Here is a 24,308-nt window from a genome sequence, read left to right as displayed (position 1 = left end):
GTACAGCCACACACTTCCGTGCCATGCCTCCGACCGATAAAGGCTTATGGGAAGTGTAGTCAAATTAGAGTTTTTTTTTCTATGAAAAAGGCATAGCGTGGAAATTTATTATATCGCACCAATCAGATTATACGTACACAGATGTATTTAAAAACATACGCCAATTTTTTTTAAAAAACAGCGAAACGGCTGTATAATTGTAATATTCTTAATATGCTATAACTACGAAACCCACAATGCAGTTCGGCAATGACAACTTTCTCCAGCGCCGCGTGAACGCGTTGATGAGTGCTCGCGACGGAGAACAACAAAATTAGCAAGGTAAATAATTTATCTACGTCTGTAATAACTTTAATCGCAAAGTAGAAATGATTCTTGTTTCTATTGTTCTACCTGAGATGAAGGATTTACTCGTAATCCATGGCGCTTGGTTGTAAAAGAGGTGTTAGCTCTCATGCTAGCTGTAGCTCCAGCTAATGTTACTGAATGTCAGCTGAACGGGAATAATAAATAAAAGACCGCACATTTCCTAAATTCATATTATCCGTAGGGGTTCAGTCGTTTGTTTAATCGGCGCTCTCGTTATTGTGTTGTAAGGATATTTTATAAAAACTTATATTTTAATGAGAAATGGACTCTGGTATGTCATTGCAAGCTTCAGTTCATCATATGTAGATCTATATGTATTGCTTCTTTCATTTCTTTACTCACCTTCTGGAGAAAATTGGAGATGGTGCACTATGTTTTTTTACTCTTCCTCCCCTCTGTGATCCTAAGTAAAGCAGATCTAATACAGCAGGTGCCAAGATCCAAGATCCATGATTCAGTGTTTATGAATCATGCACAGTGTGTGTGTGTGTGTGTGTGTGTGTGTGTGTGTGTGTGTGTGTGTGCGCCCGATAACTCTTACTCAGGGTTTTGTTTTTTTCTTTTTTTAGGGCAACTAGACTTGTCAATTTCCTTTTTGGGGCAGTGAGACCACACACTGACCTTTCCAGTGTGACCAAATGTGGATGATTTCAGCTTTAGACCTGAGCTATTTTTAAGGAAACTTTTGTCTTCCTTTTTCTGACGTATTCTTTTACTAACTTTGTTTAGAGGTTAGGGTTCAAGCGCAGGGTCAGTGAATGTCTCCTGGAGAATTTCTAGAGCCTCCTGGAGAATTTCTAGACACCCAGTAGTGTCAGGACTATGATCTGAACTCACACCTTTCTGGCATCTCATGACAAAATCCACCTTGAGCGACTTGCTGTAGGCATATCCTCATATCTCGTGGTGTATCATTATATAGCTTGTGTCTCCCTTGGTTAATATGAAGGTGTGTGTGTGTTGTGTTTGCAGCTGTCTCCATGGTGATGAAGTCGTCGTGCGAGGAGGATGAGGGAGCCTGGGGTCTGGGGATCCCGGAGAAGATGAGGAACAACACTGACTGGGTGGACATCACTCAAGACTTTAAAGCGTGCTGTAAAGGTGTGTTTGTAGGCGTTGAGTAAATAATCCAGGCTGGCATTGTGCGTGTCCAGAGCAGTTAACAGATACATAGAAAGAAAAAAAGAAAAATGGATGTCCTTGTTCTGTGCCTGGTACAAAGCCCTATAAAAGCACTAACCCAGTTTAAAGCACTGTGTTGATATTGGATGCTGAAGAGTTTGTGATATGACTGACTCCCTGGGGAAACCGAGTTCTCCCAGAATAGCTGTTTTTTTCCACTGAGCACTGAGAAACATGCAAATAGAATATATATTACATAATGGAAAGTATATTTTTAAGTTTCAAAAGTTAAAAACTGCGATTGTGTCCTGTGCAATTTTTTTGTATAAGGAATACAATATACAATACTATACAACAGTACTGTACAATACTGTACTATGCTATGCTTCACTTTTTATACTAGTAATACTCATAATACTACTCTGTATTATACATGAATATACTAAACTATTCTATGCTATGCCATACTAGACTATACGGTATAGCAGTATATTGTACTGTACTATAGTTCTCTATTATACTCTACAGTACAGTATACTACGATACTCTAAACTATATTACTTAGCCCTGTACTATACTATGCTGCACTATACTGTTTTATACAATACACCACTATACTTTAATGCACTATACTATACAGCACCGCAGTATACTACGATACTTGAAACTATATTACTTATATTACTATATAGTAATAAATATTAGCAGTAATATAGTTATTATATAACTATATTACTGCTGTACTATACCATACTATACTATATTACTTCACTATACTATACTGCACTTCACTATATTGTACTATTTTATACTATGAAGCACTATACTATACTAGAATGCAATATACTACTCTATACTATACTGTACAGTATAATAAACATACTATACTATTCTATACTATAAAGCACTATACTACACTACTAAACTACACTATACAGCACTATACTATGTAATGTATACTATACTATATTAGTACTATACTATACTACACTATATTGTACTATTCTATACTATATTGTATAGCAATATACTATAATGTACTATACCATAATATACATCACTATACTGTAATATTCTGTACTACGCAATGCTGTACTACTCTGAACTCTACTACACTGCATTATACTGTGCATTACAGCAGTATACTATAATATTCTATACTATATTACTTAGCACTGTACTATACTACACCAATATACTATACAGCAATATACTGTAATTTACTATGCTATATTACTCTGCACTATGCTATGCTAGAATGCAATATACTACTCTATACTGTACTATACTGAACAGCAATATACTATAATATACAGCACTATACTATACATCACAATACTACACTATACTGTACTATACTATACAGGAGTATACTATAATCCACTATACTATTTTACCTCACTATACTATACTGCAGTTCACTATATTGTACTATTCTATACTATAAAGCACTATACTATAGTATTCTATACTACACTATACTAAACTTCTGTACTATAATATATTACTCAGCACTATGCTATACTATACTATAGTACACTATACTGTACAGCACTATACCACATTATACTATAAAGCACTATCTTATACAACAATATACTGTAATGCTATATACTGTACTACATTGTACTATAGTATAATCATACAATACTCTACCATAGTACACTACACCTTCAAGGCAGAAATGTTTCATCATAGTATAATAGTAATTAGTCAGACGAACTCTGCAGTGATTTGCAGTGACCTTTCCCTCCATAAGGAATGAAAAAAAATAAACATTAGCAATGAAGTACTTTAAATAAGTACCTTTTCTCTCTCCATTTGTGTAGAACTTAAGCTTGGCGAATTGCTTCATGACAAATTGTGAGTATCAGAAATGCTTCAACATCATCTTATCCCATTGAGGTTACTAGGTAACACCGAGGCAACTCAGAGGCATTCATATGTTTATTGTATTCGCAGGTTCGGGCTTTTCGAGGCGATGTCTGCCATTGAGATGATGGACCCCAAGATGGATGCTGGCATGATCGGGAACCAAGTGAACCGGAAAGTTCTTAACTTCGAGCAGGCTGTGAAGGTCCAGCATTAATATTCTTTCCTAAAATACACTTACAGTTTAACTGGCCTTTCATTCTGTATGCTTATAAGCGTTTCTCTGTGAGTAGGACGAGGCAATTAGAGTGAAGGATCTGACTCTGCCTGAGCTCATCGGCATCGTTGACACATGCTTCTGCTGCTTGGTTTGTACATTTCATAATAAAGCACACAATAAGATTTGTACTATGGAATCAGCTGAACTTTATAGACAAATGTGTGTTTCTTTTAAGAAGTATTTGTCCGCATCTCTCCATCTCTTGCTAGATAACTTGGCTAGAAGGTCACTCTCTGGCACAGACGGTCTTCACGTGTCTGTATGTCCACAACCCTGAGCTCATCCAGGATCCTGCCCTCAAAGCCTTTGCCCTCGGGATCCTCAAAGTGTGCGATATCGCCCGTGAAAAAGTCAACAAGGCTGCTGTGTTTGAGGAGGTGATGTCCTGACATCGTTTGTCCGTTCTGCTTCCTGGACAGTGTTCATTTGACTCCATGTGTGAATGTTAACAGCTGTGTTTGTGTGTCATAGGAGGATTTCCAGGCCATGACGTATGGCTTCAAAATGGCCAACAACGTGACAGATCTGAGAGTGACAGGTATCACATATTCTGAATGTATGACAGTCTAGCCCTCAAATATAGGACACACTACGTCAACTAGTGTAAGACACTTCAGCTTGAAAGTAGAGAAGTCCACCTTCCAGCCCTAATGCATTTCACTGCAAAGATGTATGACAAATTTGGGCACGCTACCTCCACGTAGGACAATATACCCTCAAACACTCTCTTAAAAACCCCTGAATGCAGGGTGACTGGGTAACTTCACACCCTGACAGTGGAGCATATCACATCCTGGCTGTAGAGCATTTTACCTTTGTACTTTAGGGCAGTTCCCCAAACACAGGTAACCCTCCTTGTCTTAAAATACTTCAGTCTCAGAATATAGGACACTTCTGCAAAGATATTAGGGCGTCCTTCCATCAAATGTGAGACATGTAAACCCTGAGTTGTGGGACTCATCTACTTGTGGACTTGTGTCCAAATCCAAGACACTCTACTCTCCAAACATTTCATTTGTCAGTACACTTCTAATACATGCATATGGGGGATATTTCAGCCCTGAACCCAGTAGAACACATTACCTACTACGTCCGTATCTGTTCACTGCAGGAATGCTAAAGGATGTTGAGGACGAGCTGCAGAGGAAAGTGAAGGTGAGACCTAAAGCCCAGATGACAGGATGAATAGACACCACACACACACATAGCCTCTTGCATTAGTGATGACCCATCAGGTTTCTCACGTTTCCTTTCCCTCTCGGTTTCCGCAGAGCACACGGAGTCGACAGGGCGAGCAGCGGGACCCTGAGGTTGAGCTCGATGTAAGGCTGACAGTCTGATAACCTATTTAGCAACAGTTGTACTAGTGGTACTGTTCTCTTTACAACCTGTGTGTCTGTGTGCAGCACCAGCAGTGCCTGGCCTTATTCAGCAGGATCAAATTCACTCGCCTGCTCCTGACCGCTCTCATCTCCTTCACCAAGAAAGAGGTCTGAAACGTGGCATACTGGATTTTCTGTCTAATTCGGATGGGATAGGATTTATGTTTGCTTACTGATGTTACCAGGCGACATCTGCAGCAATTATGATCAGTTCGCCTTCATGATAAATGATTCTGTATAAACCTTAAACTGGTCATCACACCTAACATTCTATACATCCATCATAGACCTCATTTTAACACAAACTGACTCAACTACTACTTGTAGCTTACATCAAGTGGCTTATGATAATTACTAGGTCACATGACTATAACATGTAATATATGTAGGCTATACCCGTGCTAGGAACTGCCCTAAAATAAATAAATAAAAAAATAGTAATAATAAATAAATAAATACATCGGAATAGAAGGATGGCTGGATTATTAACGACGTTCCTTCTTCAGACGAGCGCAGTGAGCGAAGCGCAGAAGCTAATGAGTCAGGCCGCAGATCTCCTGCCTGCCCTACACTCCACCATTCAGTATGGCATCCAGTCACAGAACGACACTACGAAAGGAGGTATCTTACATACTCGTACAACGGCACCAACAGTCCCACTCATACTGTAGCGTGTTCCTCTCTCTCTCTCTCTTTTTCCCAGATCACCCGATCATGATGGGTTTTGAACCCTTGGTAAACCAGCGTCTGCTTCCGCCTACTTTTCCCCGCTACGCCAAGATCATCAAGCGCGAGGAGATGGTCAACTACTTCACCAAACTCATCGAGCGCATCAAGACCGTGTGTGACGTCATCAACATCAGCAACCTGCACAGCATCCTGGTACTGAAGCTCTTCAGAAATTTTTAATCCATCAAGTTGAGCTTCTTTTAAAATGTGTGTATTGTTTTTTTTTTTTTCCTTCCAGGACTTCTTCTGTGAGTTTAGCGAGCAGTCCCCTTGTGTTCTGTCCAGATCTTTATTACAGGTATATGCAGTCAAACTACTGCAAGTTGCACTAGAACTTGAACACACACATGCTTAATGATAATGTTTTTATTCCTTAGACTACATTTCTGATCGACAATAAGAAAGTGTTCGGGACTCACCTGATGCAGGACATGATCAAAGATGCTCTCCGCTATTTTGTCAGCCCCCCTGTTCTGTCCTCAAAGTGAGTGTGTATATTGTTATTTGGCCAAAGAAAAATGAAAAATCAGATGGATATTAGTTTTGCCTTCCTCAGAATAATGTGTGGTGTTAACTGTCCTCAGGTGCAGTCTGTATAATAACCACCAGGCCAAGGACTACATCGACTCCTTCGTCACACACTGCTCTCGGGTATGCTTATTCCTGTTCTAATCTCTTTGAATCTTCAGATGGTTCAAGTGGTTAAGGCTCTGGGTTGTTGATCAGAGGATCAGGGTTCAAGCCCCAGTGCAACCAAGCTGCACTATTTTGCAATTGAGCAAGTCCCTTAATCCTGACTGCTCCTGGGGCGCTGTATCATAGCTGCTCCTGCGCTCTGACCCCAACTTCCTCAGCTGGGACACGCAAAGAAAGGATTTCCACTGTGCTATAATTTATGTGTGAGGATAAAGGCTTCTTCTTTTTATAATCTAATGTGTTATAACCTGTAATAAGGGCATCACAAGCCTAGACATCACTGGAGGCTACTATCTGTGTACATGTGTGTTTCCTCTGGTTTCATCCCAACTCCCAAAAACATGCTGGAAGGCAGATTGGTTATACTGGGATATATTCCCACCTCATGTCCATTGTGCCCAGGGTAAGATCTTCTGACCAGGAGAAACCACTTTATAATGAATGAATAGAGCAGAGCTTCCCAAACTTCAGAGGGGTAAGGCCCCCCAAATACATAGCAAAAGCTCCACGACCCCCCCCCCAACCTCTTTGTTTGAAAAATACAGTATATTGATTAATAGTATAAAGATATATTTATACATGTGTGTATATTAGATATATTTAATAAAGCAGATTGTCTCTTTGCACAAAATTATCAACATTTATTAACCAGTTTATAAGAATTTCATGTGAATTATGAGAACTACCATAAAATGTAATATTTTTATATCCTGGTGAAAATAAGATGATGTAAACATTCTTTACAAATATATTTAAATCCTTAACACTACATACTGTCTGCATACTATTTACAATTATATTGAATCAAAGTGTGTAACAGAAGATTTTTATATTCTATTCTAAAATATTTTAATATTTTGATTTAGCCTAGCTACGGCCCCCCTACAATACCGCTACGGCCCACCAGGGGGCCGCAGCCCACAGTTTGGGAAGCACTGGAATAGAGAAATGAAACGTTTAACATTGTAATTCACAGCCGTTCTGCAGTCTGATCCAGATTCACGGCCACAACAGAGCGCGTCAAAGAGACAAGCTGGGACACATCCTGGAAGAGTTCGCCACCCTACAGGACGAGGTGTGTGTGTGTGTGTGTGGAAGGGCTCGAAGTTTAGAGTCGCTGTATTGTTTATATTAGTTTAATCTGAGTGTTTTGTTATGGTGTGAAGGCTGAGAAGGTGGACGCAGCTCTACACGGGCTCCTGATGAAGCTCGAGCCTCAGAGGCAGCATCTGGCATGTCTGGGCACTTGGGTTCTCTACCACAACCTGCGTATCATGATCCACTACCTGCTCAGCGGCTTCGAGCTCGAGCTCTACAGCATGCACGAATACTACTACATCTACTGGTAGGCCATGTTAACACGTGAGTCTGGATTGAAAATACATAATAGAATTAAAGTAAGCCTAGAGCAATATGCCATTAAATAGGTTTAAATTCCCCCTCTCTGATATGTGATACAGCAGGATCTGTGCCGTCTCTTCTACTCGCGTCTCATCACTCTCTGTGTGCAGGTACCTGTCGGAGTTCCTGTACGCGTGGCTGATGTCCACTCTGAGCCGAGCCGACAGCTCTCAGATGGCCGAAGAGCGCATCCTGGAGGAGCAGCAGCAGAAGGGACGCAGCAGCAAGAAGAGCAAGAAGAAGAAGAAAGGTAGGAGAAGAAGCAACTTCACCTTCACTGCATGATGTTTAAGAGGAACAGCCTGAAAATGAGTTCTGCCTTGCCATGTCCTTATCTGTGTGTTGTTTTTGGATTAGCTCGTCCTCTGGGAAAGGAGATCACCATGAGCCAAGCGTATCAGAACATGTGTGCAGGCATGTACAAGGTAAATTGCACAAGAGAGATCTCGCATATACACACACAGTTAAAGCAAAAGACTAGAGAGGATGAGGTGGATGATGCTGATGAACTTTTCATAAAGTGTTCAACATGCACAGTATCATCATTTACTGCATCTTCATTTAAGTGGAAATGAAATTGTTAATCAATGGACAATTAGTGTGTTGGAGACGGGATGCAGTCTTTCAGTGCAATTTTCTTTCTTTCTCTTTCCCTATTTGAGGGCTACCTGGCTTTAAAATGCTAGAACTTTACTCCTGATTGCAACACAGACAACTGTATGTAAGAGAAGATACACTATATTGCCAAAAGTATTCGCTCACCTGCCTTGACTCGCATATGAACTTAAGTGACATCCCATTCCTAATCCATAGGGTTCAATATGACGTCGGTCCACCCTTTGCAGCTATAACAGCTTCAACTCTTCTGGGAAGGCTGTCCACAAGGTTTAGGAGTGTGTTTATGGGAATTTTTGACCATTCTTCCAGAAGCGCATTTGTGAGGTCACACACTGATGTTGGACGAGAAGGCCTGGCTCTCAGTCTCCGCTCTAATTCATCCCAAAGGTGTTCTATCGGGTTGAGGTCAGGACTCTGTGCAGGCCAGTCAAGTTCATCCACACCAGACTCTGTCATCCACGTCTTTATGGACCTTGCTTTGGTCACTGGTGCACAGTCATGTTGGAAGAGGAAGGGGCCAGCTCCAAACTGTTCCCACAAAGTTGGGAGCATGGAATTGTCCAAAATGTCTTGGTATGCTGAAGCATTCAGAGTTCCTTTCACTGGAACTAAGGGGCCAAGCCCAGCTCCTGAAAAACAACCCCACACCATAATCCCCCCTCCACCAAACTTTACACTTGGCACAATGCAGTCAGACAAGTACCGTTCTCCTGGCAACCGCCAAACCCAGACTCGTCCATCAGATTGCCAGATGGAGAAGCGCGATTCGTCACTCCAGAGAACGCGTCTCCACTGCTCTAGAGTCCAGTGGCGGCGTGCTTTACACCACTGCATCCGACGCTTTGCATTGCACTTGGTGATGTATGGCTTGGATGCAGCTGCTCGGCCATGGAAACCCATTCCATGAAGCTCTCTGCGCACTGTTCTTGAGCTAATCTGAAGGCCACATGAAGTTTGGAGGTCTGTAGCGATTGACTCTGCAGAAAGTTGGCGACCTCTTCGCACTATGCGCCTCAGCATCCGCTGACCCCGCTCCGTCCGTTTACGTGGCCTACCACTTCGTGGCTGAGTTGCTGTCGTTCCCAAACACTTCCACGTTCTTATAATACAGCTGACAGTTGACTGTGGAATATTTAGGAGCGAGGAAATTTCACGACTGGATTTGTTGCACAGGTGGCATCCTATCACAGTTCCACGCTGGAATTCACTGAGCTCCTGAGAGCGACCCATTCTTTCACAAATGTTTGTAAAAACAGTCTGCATGCCTAGGTGCTTGATTTTATACACCTGTGGCCATGGAAGTGATTGGAACACCTGATTCTGATTATTTGGATGGGTGAGCGAATACTTTTGGCAATATAGTGTATCAACATTACACCATGTCAAGTGTTTTCGCAAAAGGTTCCTCTTACTCAACGTGTGTTTGGTGTCTGAAGTTTGATTCTTTAGATTTACAATAAAACTGAGTGGCTGTGTGGAGCTACAAGATCACCCAAAATCTAATACTGTACATTCAGACTGAATTTTTCTTCAAATGACATGGCAGGGAGAGAATTTCAAGATCATTGGAACAATATCATCCACCACCAGTTTTTCTGGTCTGGTCTTTGCAGGGTGTTACGGTACATAATTAATACTTTCAAGATGTCCAAAATCACACCATACTCCCTGATCTTGGCTGATGTATCACTTAGAACGTAATTGTAAACGTTCTGTCTAGACGATGATAGCCCTAGACATGGACGGAAAGGTCCGGAAGCCTCAGTTCGAGCTGGACAGCGAGCAGGTACGCTATGAGCACCGTTTCGCACCCTTCAACAGCGTGGTCACGCCTCCTCCAGTGCACTACATCCAGTTCAAGGTGGGAATTCTATCATCTGTCAGAAATTGACCTGCTGCTTAAAAGGTAGCATCTAAACATCCAAACATGTTCGGTGTGCAGGAAATGTCCGACCTGAAGAAATACAGTCCTCCTCCCCGCTCAGCAGACTTGTACATGGCGGCAAGCAAACACTTCCAGCAGGCCAAACTCATCCTGGAAAACGTCACCAGCCCTGATGCTGAGGTGAGATCAACAGGTTCAGATTTGATAGACGTAGCTCCGAACAGCTGGTAATTAGATCATTAAGGTCTAATGATCTAATTTAGATGCTAACTGTCTAATTATAATGATTTATGATTAATAATAATAATAATTATTAAAGTGTTACATGAATCTCATTCACCTAAGAGTGTAGTGTAGACTTCAGGAGCAGAATTTACCCCAAAGGCAAACTGACTGAGACTTTCTTTTATTTAAAATTAATAGAATTAACATATTTTTAAAAATATTTAAATGATTAATATCTGAAGCTAATTAAATGTTGACAACTACACTAATTTACATTTATACACGTTTGGATTATTCAAGCCACTCATGACGGAGGAAGGGGAGAAAAATACAATAAATCTCAATAAATCAAGTATAAAACACAATACATGGGTCAGAAAATTATATATATATATATAACAAGAGAAAAACATGATGAGGATTGTGTTCTGATCAGTGCTGTGCATTGTGTTGCAACTGGCCACTCTGAAGATAATTCACTACCAAGTATTAACAGGAAGCTGATGAGTGCACTATAAAGCCATCATGCATTTTAACTCTAGTCTGCATTTTAACACAAGAAATCCATCCATCTACCAACGTTCTGCTTCTTCCAGGTGAACCGGATCCTCAGAGTGGCCAAACCCAACATCGTCGTGATGAAGCTACTAGCTGGAGGACACAAGAAGGACACCAAGGTAGAGCGGACGCTGTGCCAGCCTTTCCCCAATTTTATTAACGCGATGCAGATAACATTCCATCAAGCTCTAATCCAATCCTTGTACCTTCTTTTGCCCCCCCCCCCCCTCCCCTTTAGGCCCTTCCTGAATTCGACTTCTCCGCACACAAGTACTTCCCTATAGTCAAAATCATCTGATTACAAGAGCTCATGTCTCCTCCATCAGCTCTACTGCTGTCACGTGACTTTTCCTCGCAGTTCACGTCATCGCTGCTCGGTCCAGACATCACAGTGTGACCAAGACTGTAAAGGTCATAGAGTCTTCAATTCTGATTTACAGAGAACTGTTTCACACATCAAGGTTTCTGTAACTCGTGGAAAGTGAGAGTTTTGTATTTGGATGTCACCGTGTGTGCGCGTGTGTGTGTGTGTGTGTGTGTGTGTGTGTGTGTGTGTGGGAGAGTGTGTGAGTAAAATTCTTTCCATCAACTTGCATGTGTGTAAATCTGTCTTGGTTTATTACTTTCGAATTAAAACAACATGCGAAAATCATTTTCCTTATAATCCTTCATTTAAGAGACAAAATAAAGAGATGGTTATTTGGTATTAGGGTTTTTTATTGACAATTTTTAAATCAGAACATAAAAACAAATTTCAGGAAAAAAAAAAAAAAACGCAGCGCTACGTCCCTGATATGAAGTCTGGCTCTAAATACAAGTTTCAGTTTTTTTTTCTGAGTCTAAGATATTCCTAAACGAGCACACGATCGACTGCGATGTTAATGATTCGAGTGAAAGAAGAATAAGTTAAAGGCCATACTTTGATCAGATGTACATACATTCAGATTAGCATGAATTCCAGAAAGATCTGCACTTAGCTTGTGGGAGTTTTCATCCATCAAACCTCTTCTCCTCCACCTTTGGATTAAACAATAACTAAAATATCTTCTTTTAAAAAAAAAAAAAAATTCGACATTGATCTGAATCAGATTTCTATACAAAAAGTTCTGCTATGTTCTGAATATATTACAAAGAACATTATTTACACTTTAAGATGTTTATTTAACGTTATGGAAGGAGTCTCCAGTGTCGGCTGTTTTATTATATTAAAATAAAAAAGCTTTTTGAGTTTATAGCTGCTGTCGTGGACATGAATATTATTGTTATTTTAATTAATAGAAAATTGCTCAATTTTCTATTATCACGGTAAAAAAAATCTTCACGTGGCATGCTGTTATGGGGAAAATATTCAAATTTACTGTCTATTTCTTTCATAGCCTAGCTAGCGATATAGAGAGTTCTTGAGCTACGTCTCAAAACACACACAAGGCACAGCATTTTGACACGATACACTCTGCAGTCCAATATTTCTGGTATCTATATGTTTGTTGTGCAAGTAAAAAGAAAAACGCTAACCTTTTACATTAGACACGAATACGTACTTGCGTATCTTGTGACAGATCTGTTTGCATAGAAAGGAAACCTGTGGGAGAAATAATAATAATTCTAATTTGTTTTGGTTTGTTGTGTAGTTTAGTTTGGAGTTGAAATGTCATGTTTCTTTGCCCCCTTTCTTCATTCACAGCAGGCTTTGAGTATAAGAGGTTCACTTGGCAGCGGTTCTAGTATGCTACATCTACCCAGTGTGAGCGGTTTGAGAAAGAGATCTGACCGAGTGAAACTTCCACAAGTCTGCTTTCAGTGTACGGTATAAAATATTAAAAAGACCTCAGCTTCATGAGACCCTCTTCAGCATTGAGACGTTTGTGATATGTTGGAAAATCTTCATGTGCATCTGCAAGTAAGAGACTTGGCGGACGTGAGGAGAAACTCCAGCGAAACTGACCAATGTAAATTCTGTGCCTGTTTGCCGTTATACAGACGGCAGTTAAGCGATCCGAGGTTAGGACTCTGAGCCCAGCAGGAACTGAATGGAGGGTTAAACCCCCCCCTGTCACCAGGCACGAGTGTGATCCTCTCTCAGTGTGTGTAGGGGTGTGTATGGGTGTGTTAGACCTCAGCAAGCTCCGCTTGTTTGTCAGCTTCGAACTCGGGTTCATTCTCGTCGTCGCCGTTGTAGTCAGCCAGCTCCTCTTCAAGCTCCTGCACAGCCGATTTTTCATCTGCAAACAACAGCCAATCGCACGTCAAGACAGAAATACTAAAAATGATACGCTAAGTAGACGTCTCTACTTGAACTAAAATTCCATTGGTTGGTATGGGGATGGATGGATGGTATGGTGATGGATGGATGGTATGGTATGGTATCGTATGGTATGATGATGGATGGATGGAACGATGATATGGTATGCATGGATGGTATGGTATGGTGATGGATGGTATGGTATGGTATCGTATCATATGGTGATGAATGTATGGTATGATGATGGATGGATGGAACGATGATATGGTATGCATGGATGGTATGGTATGGTGATGGATGGTATGGTATGGTATCGTATCATATGGTGATGAATGTATGGTATGATGATGGATGGATGGATGGATGGATGGATGGATGGATGGATGGAACGATGATATGGTATGCATGGATGGTATGGTATGGTGATCGATGGTATGGATGGATGGTATGGTGATGGAATGGTAGGGTGATGGAATGGTGGATGGAATGATGGATGGTGTGGGGATGGAGGAATGGAAGGATGGATGGACGAAAAATTGATCCCACAAGGGAAATTCACGAAAATGCAAATGTTATTTGTTCTCTCCCATTTATATTTTGCCTTTTTATTTTAAATGTATTTAAATAAGTAATGTGTCGAGCATGTGTGTGTGTTTATGCATAAGGGACAAATCAACATTCATGTGTGGACACAAAAGCTATGGCATGGCAGAACCAGAAAGTTATGGGGCGGGGCTTTGTATGTCTCATCTAAACACATAAAGCACATGTTTATCCATGGAGTTCAACGTTAGGCCAAACCTCCTTAGGACATATGTCATTGTTTTCTCTGCAAATAATTCTTGTTTGCTGACATGCGAACATCCCTACAAAAATGATCCCAAGACCATAACTGTCTAAATTATTTCCTGCTCAACCTCAGTATGTAATATATAATCAATATTAACTTTAATCATGCAATCTGTTGCAGCTTATGGTAGACTACTCTTCACTGCTGCAGCCATTGCACTGGAAATATAGTGGAATAATTTCCAGAATGAAATGACGGAGATTCGCACCTTTTAGTTTAGACAGCCGTTTCTCGATCTCGCCTTCATTGTCGTACTCTATGGCCTCTTCTTCCTTCACTTTAGTGACTGCTGCAGCATCTAACAGAGCAGCTGTATGGAGAAAGAGAAAAAGCATTAGCTAAGTGCGTGTGTGTGTGTGTGTGTGTGTGTGTGTGTGTGTGTGTGAGCTGTGTGTGAGAGAGAGCTTTCAGTTGTTCGCACCGGCATCCTTCAAGTCTCCTCCTTTAACGTCCATCACTTCTTCCATTTTTTCGTTCAGGCTCTTCAGGGTGCTGTTGTGATTGGACAGAATTGGAGTGGACGGCGACTCCGGCTTGCCTGAATCATTCACTGGTTGAACGGCTGAACAGGGAGACAGAATGAAACGGGAGAAATTACCTCATGCACTATTGTTCAAAAGCTTGGGATGACTTGGAAATTTCTTCGTTTTCCATGAAAACACACATGAAATGAGTTTGACATGTAATCACTGTCAGAGTAAGAAATAATGAAATGATGAATGTGATCTTCAAACTTTGCTTTCATCAAAAAAGGCTTGATGAACTCTTCTTCTGTACCATACGGCCAAACTGGAGGTTGTAGGATGAACCTGACCCCAAAGCAAGTGCTGTCTACCGGCTATGGCTCGACATGGTGTTGCAATGTTTAGACAGCCTTCCTTCTTCAAGGTCCCTTCCACTTTAAACAAATCTCCAAATTTTCCTGGGTTAGGATGAGCAATTACTGCAAAGCACCCCCAGACCATGACACTGCCTCCACCATGCTGGACTGATGCCGTTCATGCATCTTTTCATTTGTTCCGCTCACAAATGTTCTTCTGTTTGAAAGAACAAAAGACCTCAAACTTGGACTCATCTGTCCACAACACAGTCTTCCAGTGTCCAAAGTCTGTGCTCTTTTGTACATCTCATCTTTTTTTTAAATTTTTTTATTGGCCAGTCTGGAATACACTATATTGCCAAAAGTTTTGGGACATCTGCCTTTACATGCACATGAATGTAATATGAAGTTGGCCCGCACTTTGCAGCTATAACAGCTTCAACTCTTCTAGGAAGGCTTTCCACAAGGTTTAGGAGTGTGTTTATGGGAGTTTTTGACCATTCCACTAGAAGCGCATTTGTGAGGTCAGGCATTGATGTTGGACGAGAAGGCCTGGCTTGCAGTCTCCACCCTAATTCATCCCAAAGGTGTTCTATCAGGTTGAGGTCAGGACTCTGTGCAGTTCCTCCACACCAAACTCGCTCATCCATGTCTTTATGGACCTCTGTGCTGGTGTGCAGTCATGATGACCCCTTCCTGTTCCCACAAAGTTGGGAGCATGAAATTGTCCAAAATGTCTTGGTATGAAGCTGAAGCATTGAGTGTTCCTTTCACTGGAACTAAGTGGCCAAGCCCAAACCCAAACCCCTGAATTCAATGATTTCGAGGGGTGTCCCAAAACATTTGCCAATATAGTGGATGTCTTTTTCTTTAAAATCCTGTCATGAAGTCCAGCATCCCAGAGTTACCTGTTCACCGTGAGGTTGACGCTGGTGTTTGGCAGGTACGATTGCCAGTTGAGGACGTCTTTGTCTTACACTACACTCTCTCACGTATTTGCCCTCTGGCACAGTTGTGCCCCGGGGCCTCCCACCCCTTTTTCTGTTCTGGTTAGAACCAGTTTGTGCTATTCTATGAAAAGAGTAACTCACATCATGGAAAGAGACTTTAAGTGTCCTGACAATTTCTCTCATTGTATAGCCGTCATTCCAAAGCACAACAATCGACTGGCGTGTTTCCAAAAATAATTCTTTCTTCCTTATGCTCCAGATACTGAACTAACCTAAAGGAGGTCATTGTTAGTGATCCCTTAATCAGTACAGCAGCACTAGTACAACTGCCAAATAATGGGCCTCTGTGTGACGATGCAGATCTTTCTTTTAAAATCTTCGGATTAATTAAAAAAATAATAAAAAGATTCGATTAATTCAATTGTCTTTGAAATGTAAAAAACACGAAAAAATAAAAGGAAATTTCCAAGTGACTCCTATAGAATAAAGTCTGCCACAAAGGATATGGATTTCTTCTTTCATTCAACTTGACAGTCATTTAGCCCAAATGTTTGGAAAATGTGTGTGTGTTATTTTTTTTATTTTTATTAGAACATTAAATATTAAGTATAATGGTACAGTAATGTTTCTCCTGCTATTGGTATATACCTTGATCTTGTGGTATCTCATTGGTTTCTTGGTGCTCGTCAGATCTGGTCTTTTCTGGAGCTGGTTCCATCTTCTGAGGTTCTCCGAGACTTTTCGTCGAGTCTTTTCCGCCGAGCGCTTCTGACGCGTTTTTGGTGACGACTGCTTTCTGAGTGGAGTCTGAGGCAGGCTGCACATGAGACAGACAGGAGAGAATCAAGACGAGCGTTCGAAGTGAACTATTTATACCCATTACAGTGGATGAATCTTCTCTTTAAATGTCCTTGAAGCATCTTTTTTTTTTCTTCCCCAAGAGAACAAATCACAACTAGTAGTTTTTCTGTTTATCACTGAACATATTTATTCTCAACTTGACACCATTCATGTGGACAGTTAGGGGAACATAGAGCTTTACGTCTCTCAAACACCCAACATCTTATTGTACACACACTTAAATGACAAACTTAGCAGCTAAGTTTATAAATAAAGTATTTTACATTACATTTACTTTTCTGCAGAAAGTCTGACATCCCTGGATTACAGTAAGCACTGTAGATTTCAGACTATATTCCTCACACTATAAACAGTACAGCTTATTCTATACACAGTGTGTGGCTGTATAACAAGAGTGTGGCTCTTTAAGCCAGGAACTGCTGAAAGATAACACGATAAAGATACTGATACAAGATATTTGTCCGGCTCTGGTCCAGCGCTCTCTCTTTTTTTTTTCGAACCAGGAATTCAAAGTGCTCCGTTTCTGCACTGCTGCTAAACTAAACCGTGTAGCTTTAGCAGGAAGCAGCAGTGAAGCATGCCCACACACACACACATTTACTTTTACTATCCATGAGCACCATGAAAAAAATTATCAAGATTTGACTTTTAGATTTGGTTTCTGATTTACCTGAACAACATCCGATGGTTCATTTTGTCTCTTGAACTTCTTCTGCACCTCCAGTTTGGCTGCTGCGAGCTTTTCGTTACACTCCTCCTTCTGGGCTAATATCTGTGTGTTACACTGAGTCCTACACACACACACACACATGGAGTGATCATGATTATCATGATATTTTCCACTGCTATAATAGACACAGTGCTGTAGCACCCTTACATGTCGTAGGTGAGTTTCTTATTCAGTGTGTTCATGTTGTTCTTGCATGACTGCAGCTCCTTCTGCATCTTACTGAGGTCCTCACGCAGACTCTTCATCTGGTCTGGAGAAGGAATGGAGTGCACAGTTGTTTGTTGGGTAAAGTGGTGTATTATTGGTCGGCAGCAGAGTTAATTACTCGCACTTACCTTTCATATCCTGAATGGTTTTGGCGTTGGAAGAGATGTTGAGCAGTAGACTCTCCTACAACAACAAAATGTATGCTAGAAAAGGAACAAGACGGTTGCACTGGTAGAGAAAAATTCTAAGCGACAATGTGATGAAACCCAACACAAAGCAGGGTTACTGCTATAACAAGATGACAAATCCGAAAACAAAACAACAAAGTAAATCAGAATACACAATTCTGATGTGTGTATGAACGCTCCTCTAACATTCCCACACGTGTACCTTCTCTTCGTTCCACATGTTCTGGGCGCTCTGCTGCCGTCTATGGTGAGCTCCCTCCATGAGAGCCAGTTCCTGTGTCTGCCTGTGTACTTGTTCCTCCGCCTCGCTGCGGGCCATCTGCTCCCGTGCCTTCTCGGCAGACACCCGCCTCACAGCTTCCTCCAGCTCCAGCAGCTTGGTCTGAACACACAAACACACCGAGTGTTAACACCTTGCTTCCTTGTGTGCATGTGCGGATGGTGAGAAAATTTGCACAGTAAAACAAATACAGCAGACCTCCACTACACAGGATATTATAATTGGATCACTGAAAGGCTGAGGATCACTCTCTCTTACTCTCCTGTGCTTGTAGACAGCATTTGCATAAAGTCACGTCCTTTGCATACACGGCTTAAGATATAGCATTTCCAGTGTTATTCCTGCGTATTCAACCCTTCAGGTCCATACAGTGTACAGTAACCAAACCTAAAATGTAACACTGTCTATGTGTACGACATGAACTAGCCTAAAACACGGAAGCTCTGCTAGTTTGTAAGTCTTCACGTCCAAGAATAAAACATCACGGATGCTGTGTAGATGGTGAAAGTTCAGCATCTTTGTACCAAAGTCTCTGCTTATTTTCGTATATATAACAAATTCAAAAAGTCTCAAATCTTCAAAATAATTTTAACAAGGATTTTCCATATGTTTACGTTGTCGCTATTTATCACTTTGTTATTAGAGAGTGAAAAAGAGAGTGGCTGAGGGAAGGAAGGGGAAAAAAAAAAAATCTACTAATATCACAACAGGCAAAAATTAGACCGATGTTTTAGTGTGTGAAGCAATTCCATGTTCTTCAGTGTGTTAGAACAAAAAACTTTTAGTCAATAAGATTAGTCAATAAAATAGTCAATTAGATCCTTTAAGGATCTTCTGTTCATGTCATGGTTCCAGATCCCGCAGCACACCTTCAGAGGCCTTGTGGTGTCCATGCCTCAAAAAAAGGTCAGATCCGTTTTTTGGCAGAACAAGGAAGACCTACGCAATATCAGTCAGGTGGTTTTAAGGTTATTTTGAGGTCCAAATATTCAACATTTTCCGTCTGTTACGAAATTAACTTTCCAATATTGGAGCCGTTATCTGCATATTTTTGGCAAGAAACAAAAACACGCACCAGAAATGAACAGCATTGTGCTAGAAAAAAGAAAACAATTATCCAAGAGAGAAAGTTGGATATGAAATGGTTATTAAACAATTATTGTTATCGCTGATTATTAACATTATACACCGATCAGGCATAACATTTTGACCACCTGCTTAATATTTTGCTGCCAAAACAGCCCTGACCCGTCATGCACTGTGTATTCTGACACCTTTCTATCAGAACCAGCATTAACTCCTTCAGCAATTTGAGCAACAGTAGCTTGTCTGTAAGATCAGGCCAGCCTTCACTGCCCATGTGCATCAATGAGCCTTGGCTGCCCATGACCCTGTCTCTGGTTCACCACTGTTCCTTCCTTGGACCACATTTTCCCGGTCTGACCACTGCAGACCGGGAACACCCCACGAGAGCTGCAGTTTTGGAGATGCTCTGATCCAGTGGTCTAGCCATCACAATTTGGCCCTTGACAAACTCGCTCAAATCCTTACGCTTGTCCATTTTTCCTGCTTCTAACACATCAACTTTGAGGACAAAATGTTCACTTGCTGCCTAATATATCCCACCCACTAACAGGTGCCATGATGAGGAGATCATCAGTGATACTCACGTCACCCGTCACTGCTCATAATGTTTTGCCTGATCGGTGTATATTTCCTTTCAGTGTAAATCATTAGCTACTTATTTAAAAGTGTCTTATGTATTTTAAATCTTGCTTCCTGGTTTCACTGAGGCTTTAACTTTACACAGCTTTAGTTCATGCCTATAGAGAAAAAAAATATTCAAGTTCTCCATAAATGGTTCACTCTGGAAGATTAATGAGGCATCTTAATACAGAAAGCAGAAACGGAAACGATATTTGCATATTAATATTGAGAATTGTGCACTTATACTTTTCAACACACACTCCTTCACTCTCATAAGTCAGAAATCAGATAAGACGAACCTGCAGCTCCACGTTTCTCGAGCTGGATACCCAGTAGTTGAAGCCGAACAGGAGGATGCAAGCGACGAGGGCGACCATGAGCAAAGGCGGGGAGCGTCCTCCTCTCCGAACGTTCACCAGCGCTCCCATCATCCTTCTGGTCTGAGAACACGGGAACAGCAGTCACTGGAAGAGAAGCAGACGCTGGTCAGGGAAGTGTGTTGAACGCGCCTGTGCTGAATCAGACAACTGGGTGGAGTTTTACTGATTTGCATCGTTTTTTTTGTCATGTTGTTCTTTAAAAAGCTGTTTGGCCTGTTTTACTTTTTGCTACGTGTCTGATATTGTACCTGTTTGGCAAATACAGACCTTGTTACTCATGTCTGAGATGTCAGGTTTTTACTTAAACAAATGTCTTTAAACCTGATTAATCATGAGATAAAACTGACATCAATCATTTAGTTTTGGTGATTATTTGGATCACAGAACATAGATAGATAGATAGATAGATAGATAGATAGATAGATAGATAGATAGATAGATAGATAGATAGATAGATAGATAGATAGATAGATAGATAGATAGATAGATAGATAGATAGATAGAGGAAATAATAATTGCTGGGCTTCACAATTGTAGCGTCCAATTTTTTTTATTTGTATTGGTGAAAAACATTGGCGCTGTTTCTTAATCATTCACTTTTAACATCTCTAAGAATTTGCGAGTCTCATTGTTTGCAAGAAACATACCCGGGCTCACACCTTCCTTCTCTCGTTTACATGAAGTTAAACACTGATCAATGTTTTCATGCTGCATGCCAATTTCCTTGTCTAGGGCCAAAAGTCACCTCCTCTACACAGGTCATTCATGCGAGTGACACAATCGTGCCAGCTTGGGGGCAGGAAATGAACAACTAAGTGCCAGTCTCTTGTTTCATGGCAGAATAAATGGAGAAGGCAGATTATGAGATATGAGAAGCCACCCAAGTTTAGATACTGCAACACACTCAGAGACCCTTACAACATTTGTACTGCACAACACAATTCATTTTTTTTTTAATTTTGGTGTTATTATGCACAGTAAAGCTCCTTATCTCGTCCGTGTCCCTCAACGTTCCCCTCCAGCTCATGGTGCACTTATTGTGGAAACTAATTGTTATCATCAGCTAAAACACACATGCAGGTTACTTTACTTCCTGAACGAGTGCAGACCTGAGTGTGAGTTACACGGGAGGTCTTGGTACGGTCCCAGAATGAATGAGAATGAACTCCAAACAGTGCGTACAGGTGTCTCGAGTCCTGGTGCACTTCCTGGTCCGCATGACGGCTTTCCTATCACGTGTGAAGCATGCTCTGTTCCTGACTAAACCTCCAGCGTGAACGAGTGAGAGTTGTGCCATTTCTCTTGGACTAGGCCATTGTCAGGATTCAAACTCATGATATCAGGACGAAGGGTCAAACTCTTTTCCTGTGTGCCGCGCCTACGATTATAAATCACTCTATATAAGGCACGTCCAAATTTATATTTAGAAAAAGAAAGTGTGGGAAAGGTTTTTTAATCCAGCCATGCAAATACCACACCTCATAGTATTTTGAAAGTCAACTGATTGTGAAATCAGGTGTGGCTCCTGCTTGATTGACAGGAAATTAAGTTGTCTTTGTCACCTATACATTACGGCACAGTGAAATTTGCATATCCCATATCCCATCCTTGGTGGGTTGGGGTCAGACCGCAGAGCCCAAGCCCGACCCCAGCACCCCTGGGGCAGGGAGATGTTGCGGGCCTTGCTCAAGGGCCCAACGGTGGCAGCTTGGCAGTGCTTGGGCTTGAACCCTGATTTTCCAGTCAACGACCCAGAGCTTTAACCACTTGAGCTGCCACTGCCCCGCAAATGCCCTCCAAATACACTCACTCACTCTCTGAAAATATTCTATAAGTATAACCCAGTCGTAACAGTGAGTAGTGCTGCTGTGAGTGTGTCTGGTGCAACACATGAAAATGTCAATGTTGGATAAAGAAACATTCAAAAATACCCAGAAACTGGCACTGATTACAGGATAGATTTTATATATATCACTTTCTTAGCCACACGCTTCAGAATCTGGGCAATCTGCCTGTCTTTCTGTATGTCCACATGTATGAACTTCTTTGGCCAGATTTCATCAGGAATACGAACGCTTAAACATCATGACACAAAACTGAAAGATACAGTCAATGGATTGAAGTTGTTCAGAATCATGCTGTTAAAACATTGAGTACAGGAACTAATCTCATGTGTGTTTGAATGAATCTCTAAAGCTAATAAATCTACCATGTTGTTTGACTGTCTTTTTCATTCGTAGTTGAGTTGTTGTGTCCTCTTTCTCTCGCTTTCTCAGAGCGAACTGTGCAACCGAACAACTGGTTTTAACAAATCATTGACCTGAGCTATACAAAACTGAAAAGACTCAAAGCTCTTTCAGCTAGTTTCAGGAAGCAGTTGGGTAGGTGAGTGTTTGTTTGCCGAATTTGTTGATGAAGTCTCCCAGAGCACCGCAATGATGAGTAGATCATGACCATGAGTAGATCATGAATAACTGAGATTGCAAAAAAGAACAAAATTTACACAATCTGTCACACTCACACTATGACTACAGATTAGGTGTGTCTGGTAATGTGGACAATAATGCTGCACATTTAGTAGTTATTTAAAACTCAATTATAAATAATTATACAATCATAAATAGTAGTTTTGTCAGACTGTAAGTCTTATAGCAATAGGAAGGAATTCAACTAACTGTATATAATTAAGCAAGAGTAATTAGAGAAAGTTATTGTCACTGAACAGGTAACAAAAAAGCAGTTGCCACCACTTTCCAGGAAGCAACACGTCAACAATTCAGCTATAGCTTCTTAAGCCTGCTATGTCCCGCCTCCTTTCCGGTGATTGGTTGTAGAAAAGCAGTGCTCCAATTACATTTCTGAAGCTGCAGATGAAGCTGATATTCCATCCAATTGTAAGCCGGGGCGGGACCGACCGAAATACGGGTAGGAGAATAAAGAAAAGTGCACTCGTTGTGTGGACGAACCCTCAATCAAGTCATTGGTCAAATTTTATTTGTGCGTGAATAACTAGACGTGTTAGATAAGAAAACAGTGGCAATTAGCTTTTAAAAAGACAACAAGCCAGCTAGTAACGTAGCTCCTAAAGCAATAAAGAGCATAATCACAGACTAGCAAGTTAGCTCGCTAACCGAACAGCCAAGTTAGCGCACTCGTCTTATCTCTGTTTATTTAACAGAACGGGGCAGATACATTTTAAAACAGTGTCCTTACCAATGTAAAGATGTAAACAGGTCAGCTAGCTAAGGTCAACGCACTCAATCATGTCGATAATCCGCTTTCGCCGAACAAAAGGCTTTCATCCGTCAACAAGCGCCGTTTGCCTCGCAATAACGATGTGTCGTGCGCGAGCGAGTCGGTTCTTTGAATCGGCTCTTTTAGGTGAACGCAGAGAGTCGACTCGATGTGTCTATTATGTTTTGTAGTTGTAGCCAAGTGTATCAAAATAAATAGAAATTTATTTAGACGCCGGTAACATTGTATGCAGGGATTTGATTACATCACGTGTGGTTCCTTTCTGATTTGAATAAATCTAGTGTTACATTTAAGATCTTCTAAATTGTAATTACGTAGTTGAATCATTTTGTCATTTGGGAGGTTTCATTAAACAATTTCTGTCACAGTTAGGGAATGGGGAGTCGTAAGAGCCGGTTCTTATAGATGTGCCGAATCAAATGGTCACTGATTCATTGAAAAGAGGCGGAATTCTCAACAGTTTCGGGCGATAAGGAGCGCGCATGCGCAATACGGCACTTCTAAGTGCGTGATCTGGGTTCAGCTGAACTTCCCTAGTGCAAACTATAACCACATTATTGCTTATAAGATCAGACTGCATCCAGTAGACTGAGAAATCTTCCTTTTTATATCTAAAAAAAGGTACATTATGGCTGTTCTGAGCTTCCTGGGTTGTATCATTTATACACTAATGCTGAGATTCTATACAGTGCAATGCAGCA

At 41.1% G+C, this 24,308-nt stretch overlaps 3 protein-coding genes across 4 annotated transcripts in view; 1 reads left to right on the top strand and 2 right to left on the bottom strand.

Moving 5' to 3' along the window:
* agtpbp1 (ATP/GTP binding carboxypeptidase 1) overlaps positions 1–850 on the bottom strand; it is a 30,504-nt gene extending 29,654 nt beyond the window's left edge. Inside the window, exon 1 of the mRNA XM_058390774.1 lies at positions 712–850. The gene's annotated coding sequence lies outside the window, so the exon portion shown is untranslated. The remainder of the gene's footprint in view (positions 1–711) is intronic.
* naa35 (N-alpha-acetyltransferase 35, NatC auxiliary subunit) lies at positions 180–12,586 on the top strand. The gene is made up of 23 exons (XM_058390776.1): positions 180–321; positions 1,342–1,470; positions 3,321–3,354; positions 3,454–3,568; positions 3,657–3,731; positions 3,853–4,020; positions 4,115–4,181; positions 4,755–4,798; positions 4,915–4,965; positions 5,050–5,133; positions 5,532–5,646; positions 5,729–5,907; positions 5,993–6,052; positions 6,132–6,238; positions 6,339–6,405; positions 7,427–7,525; positions 7,617–7,795; positions 7,962–8,101; positions 8,209–8,276; positions 10,190–10,330; positions 10,412–10,534; positions 11,176–11,256; positions 11,376–12,586. Exons 2-23 carry the CDS (start codon positions 1,350–1,352, stop codon positions 11,433–11,435), a joined length of 2,178 nt encoding a protein of 725 aa, XP_058246759.1. The 5' UTR covers positions 180–321; positions 1,342–1,349; the 3' UTR covers positions 11,436–12,586.
* golm1 (golgi membrane protein 1) lies at positions 12,183–23,724 on the bottom strand. 2 transcript variants are annotated; one of them, XM_058390777.1, is made up of 10 exons: positions 23,566–23,724; positions 20,272–20,436; positions 18,188–18,367; positions 17,926–17,980; positions 17,738–17,840; positions 17,531–17,651; positions 16,648–16,816; positions 14,651–14,791; positions 14,438–14,539; positions 12,183–13,359 (listed from the first exon to the last, which is right to left on the bottom strand). In XM_058390777.1, the coding sequence occupies exons 2-10, from the start codon at positions 20,401–20,403 to the stop codon at positions 13,247–13,249; spliced, it is 1,116 nt and encodes a 371-aa protein (XP_058246760.1). In that variant the 5' UTR covers positions 20,404–20,436; positions 23,566–23,724; the 3' UTR covers positions 12,183–13,246. The 2 variants fall into 2 exon arrangements, with proteins under 2 accessions (XP_058246760.1, XP_058246761.1); XM_058390778.1 differs by lacking the exon at positions 14,651–14,791.
* Between the last annotated feature and the right edge of the window lie 584 nt (positions 23,725–24,308).

This window comes from Hemibagrus wyckioides, linkage group LG05 (assembly GCF_019097595.1).
Source record: "Hemibagrus wyckioides isolate EC202008001 linkage group LG05, SWU_Hwy_1.0, whole genome shotgun sequence".
Taxonomy (NCBI): domain Eukaryota; kingdom Metazoa; phylum Chordata; class Actinopteri; order Siluriformes; family Bagridae; genus Hemibagrus; species Hemibagrus wyckioides.
Note: the sequence above shows the minus strand (reverse complement) of the source record. Positions and strands in the feature narration are given on the sequence as shown.

Coding starts and splice junctions, on each gene's coding strand:
- naa35 (XM_058390776.1), top strand. CDS start 1,350: ATGGTGATGAAGTCGTCGTGCGAGGAGGATGAGGGAGCCTGGGGTCTG. Junction 5,908..5,992: donor GCAACCTGCACAGCATCCTG/GTACTGAAGCTC, acceptor TTTTCCTTCCAG/GACTTCTTCTGTGAGTTTAG. Junction 6,406..7,426: donor TCGTCACACACTGCTCTCGG/GTATGCTTATTC, acceptor TGTAATTCACAG/CCGTTCTGCAGTCTGATCCA.
- golm1 (XM_058390777.1), bottom strand. CDS start 20,403: ATGATGGGAGCGCTGGTGAACGTTCGGAGAGGAGGACGCTCCCCGCCT. Junction 17,841..17,925: donor AACCATTCAGGATATGAAAG/GTAAGTGCGAGT, acceptor TTCCTTCTCCAG/ACCAGATGAAGAGTCTGCGT. Junction 13,360..14,437: donor ACGGCTGTCTAAACTAAAAG/GTGCGAATCTCC, acceptor TGTTGTTTGCAG/ATGAAAAATCGGCTGTGCAG.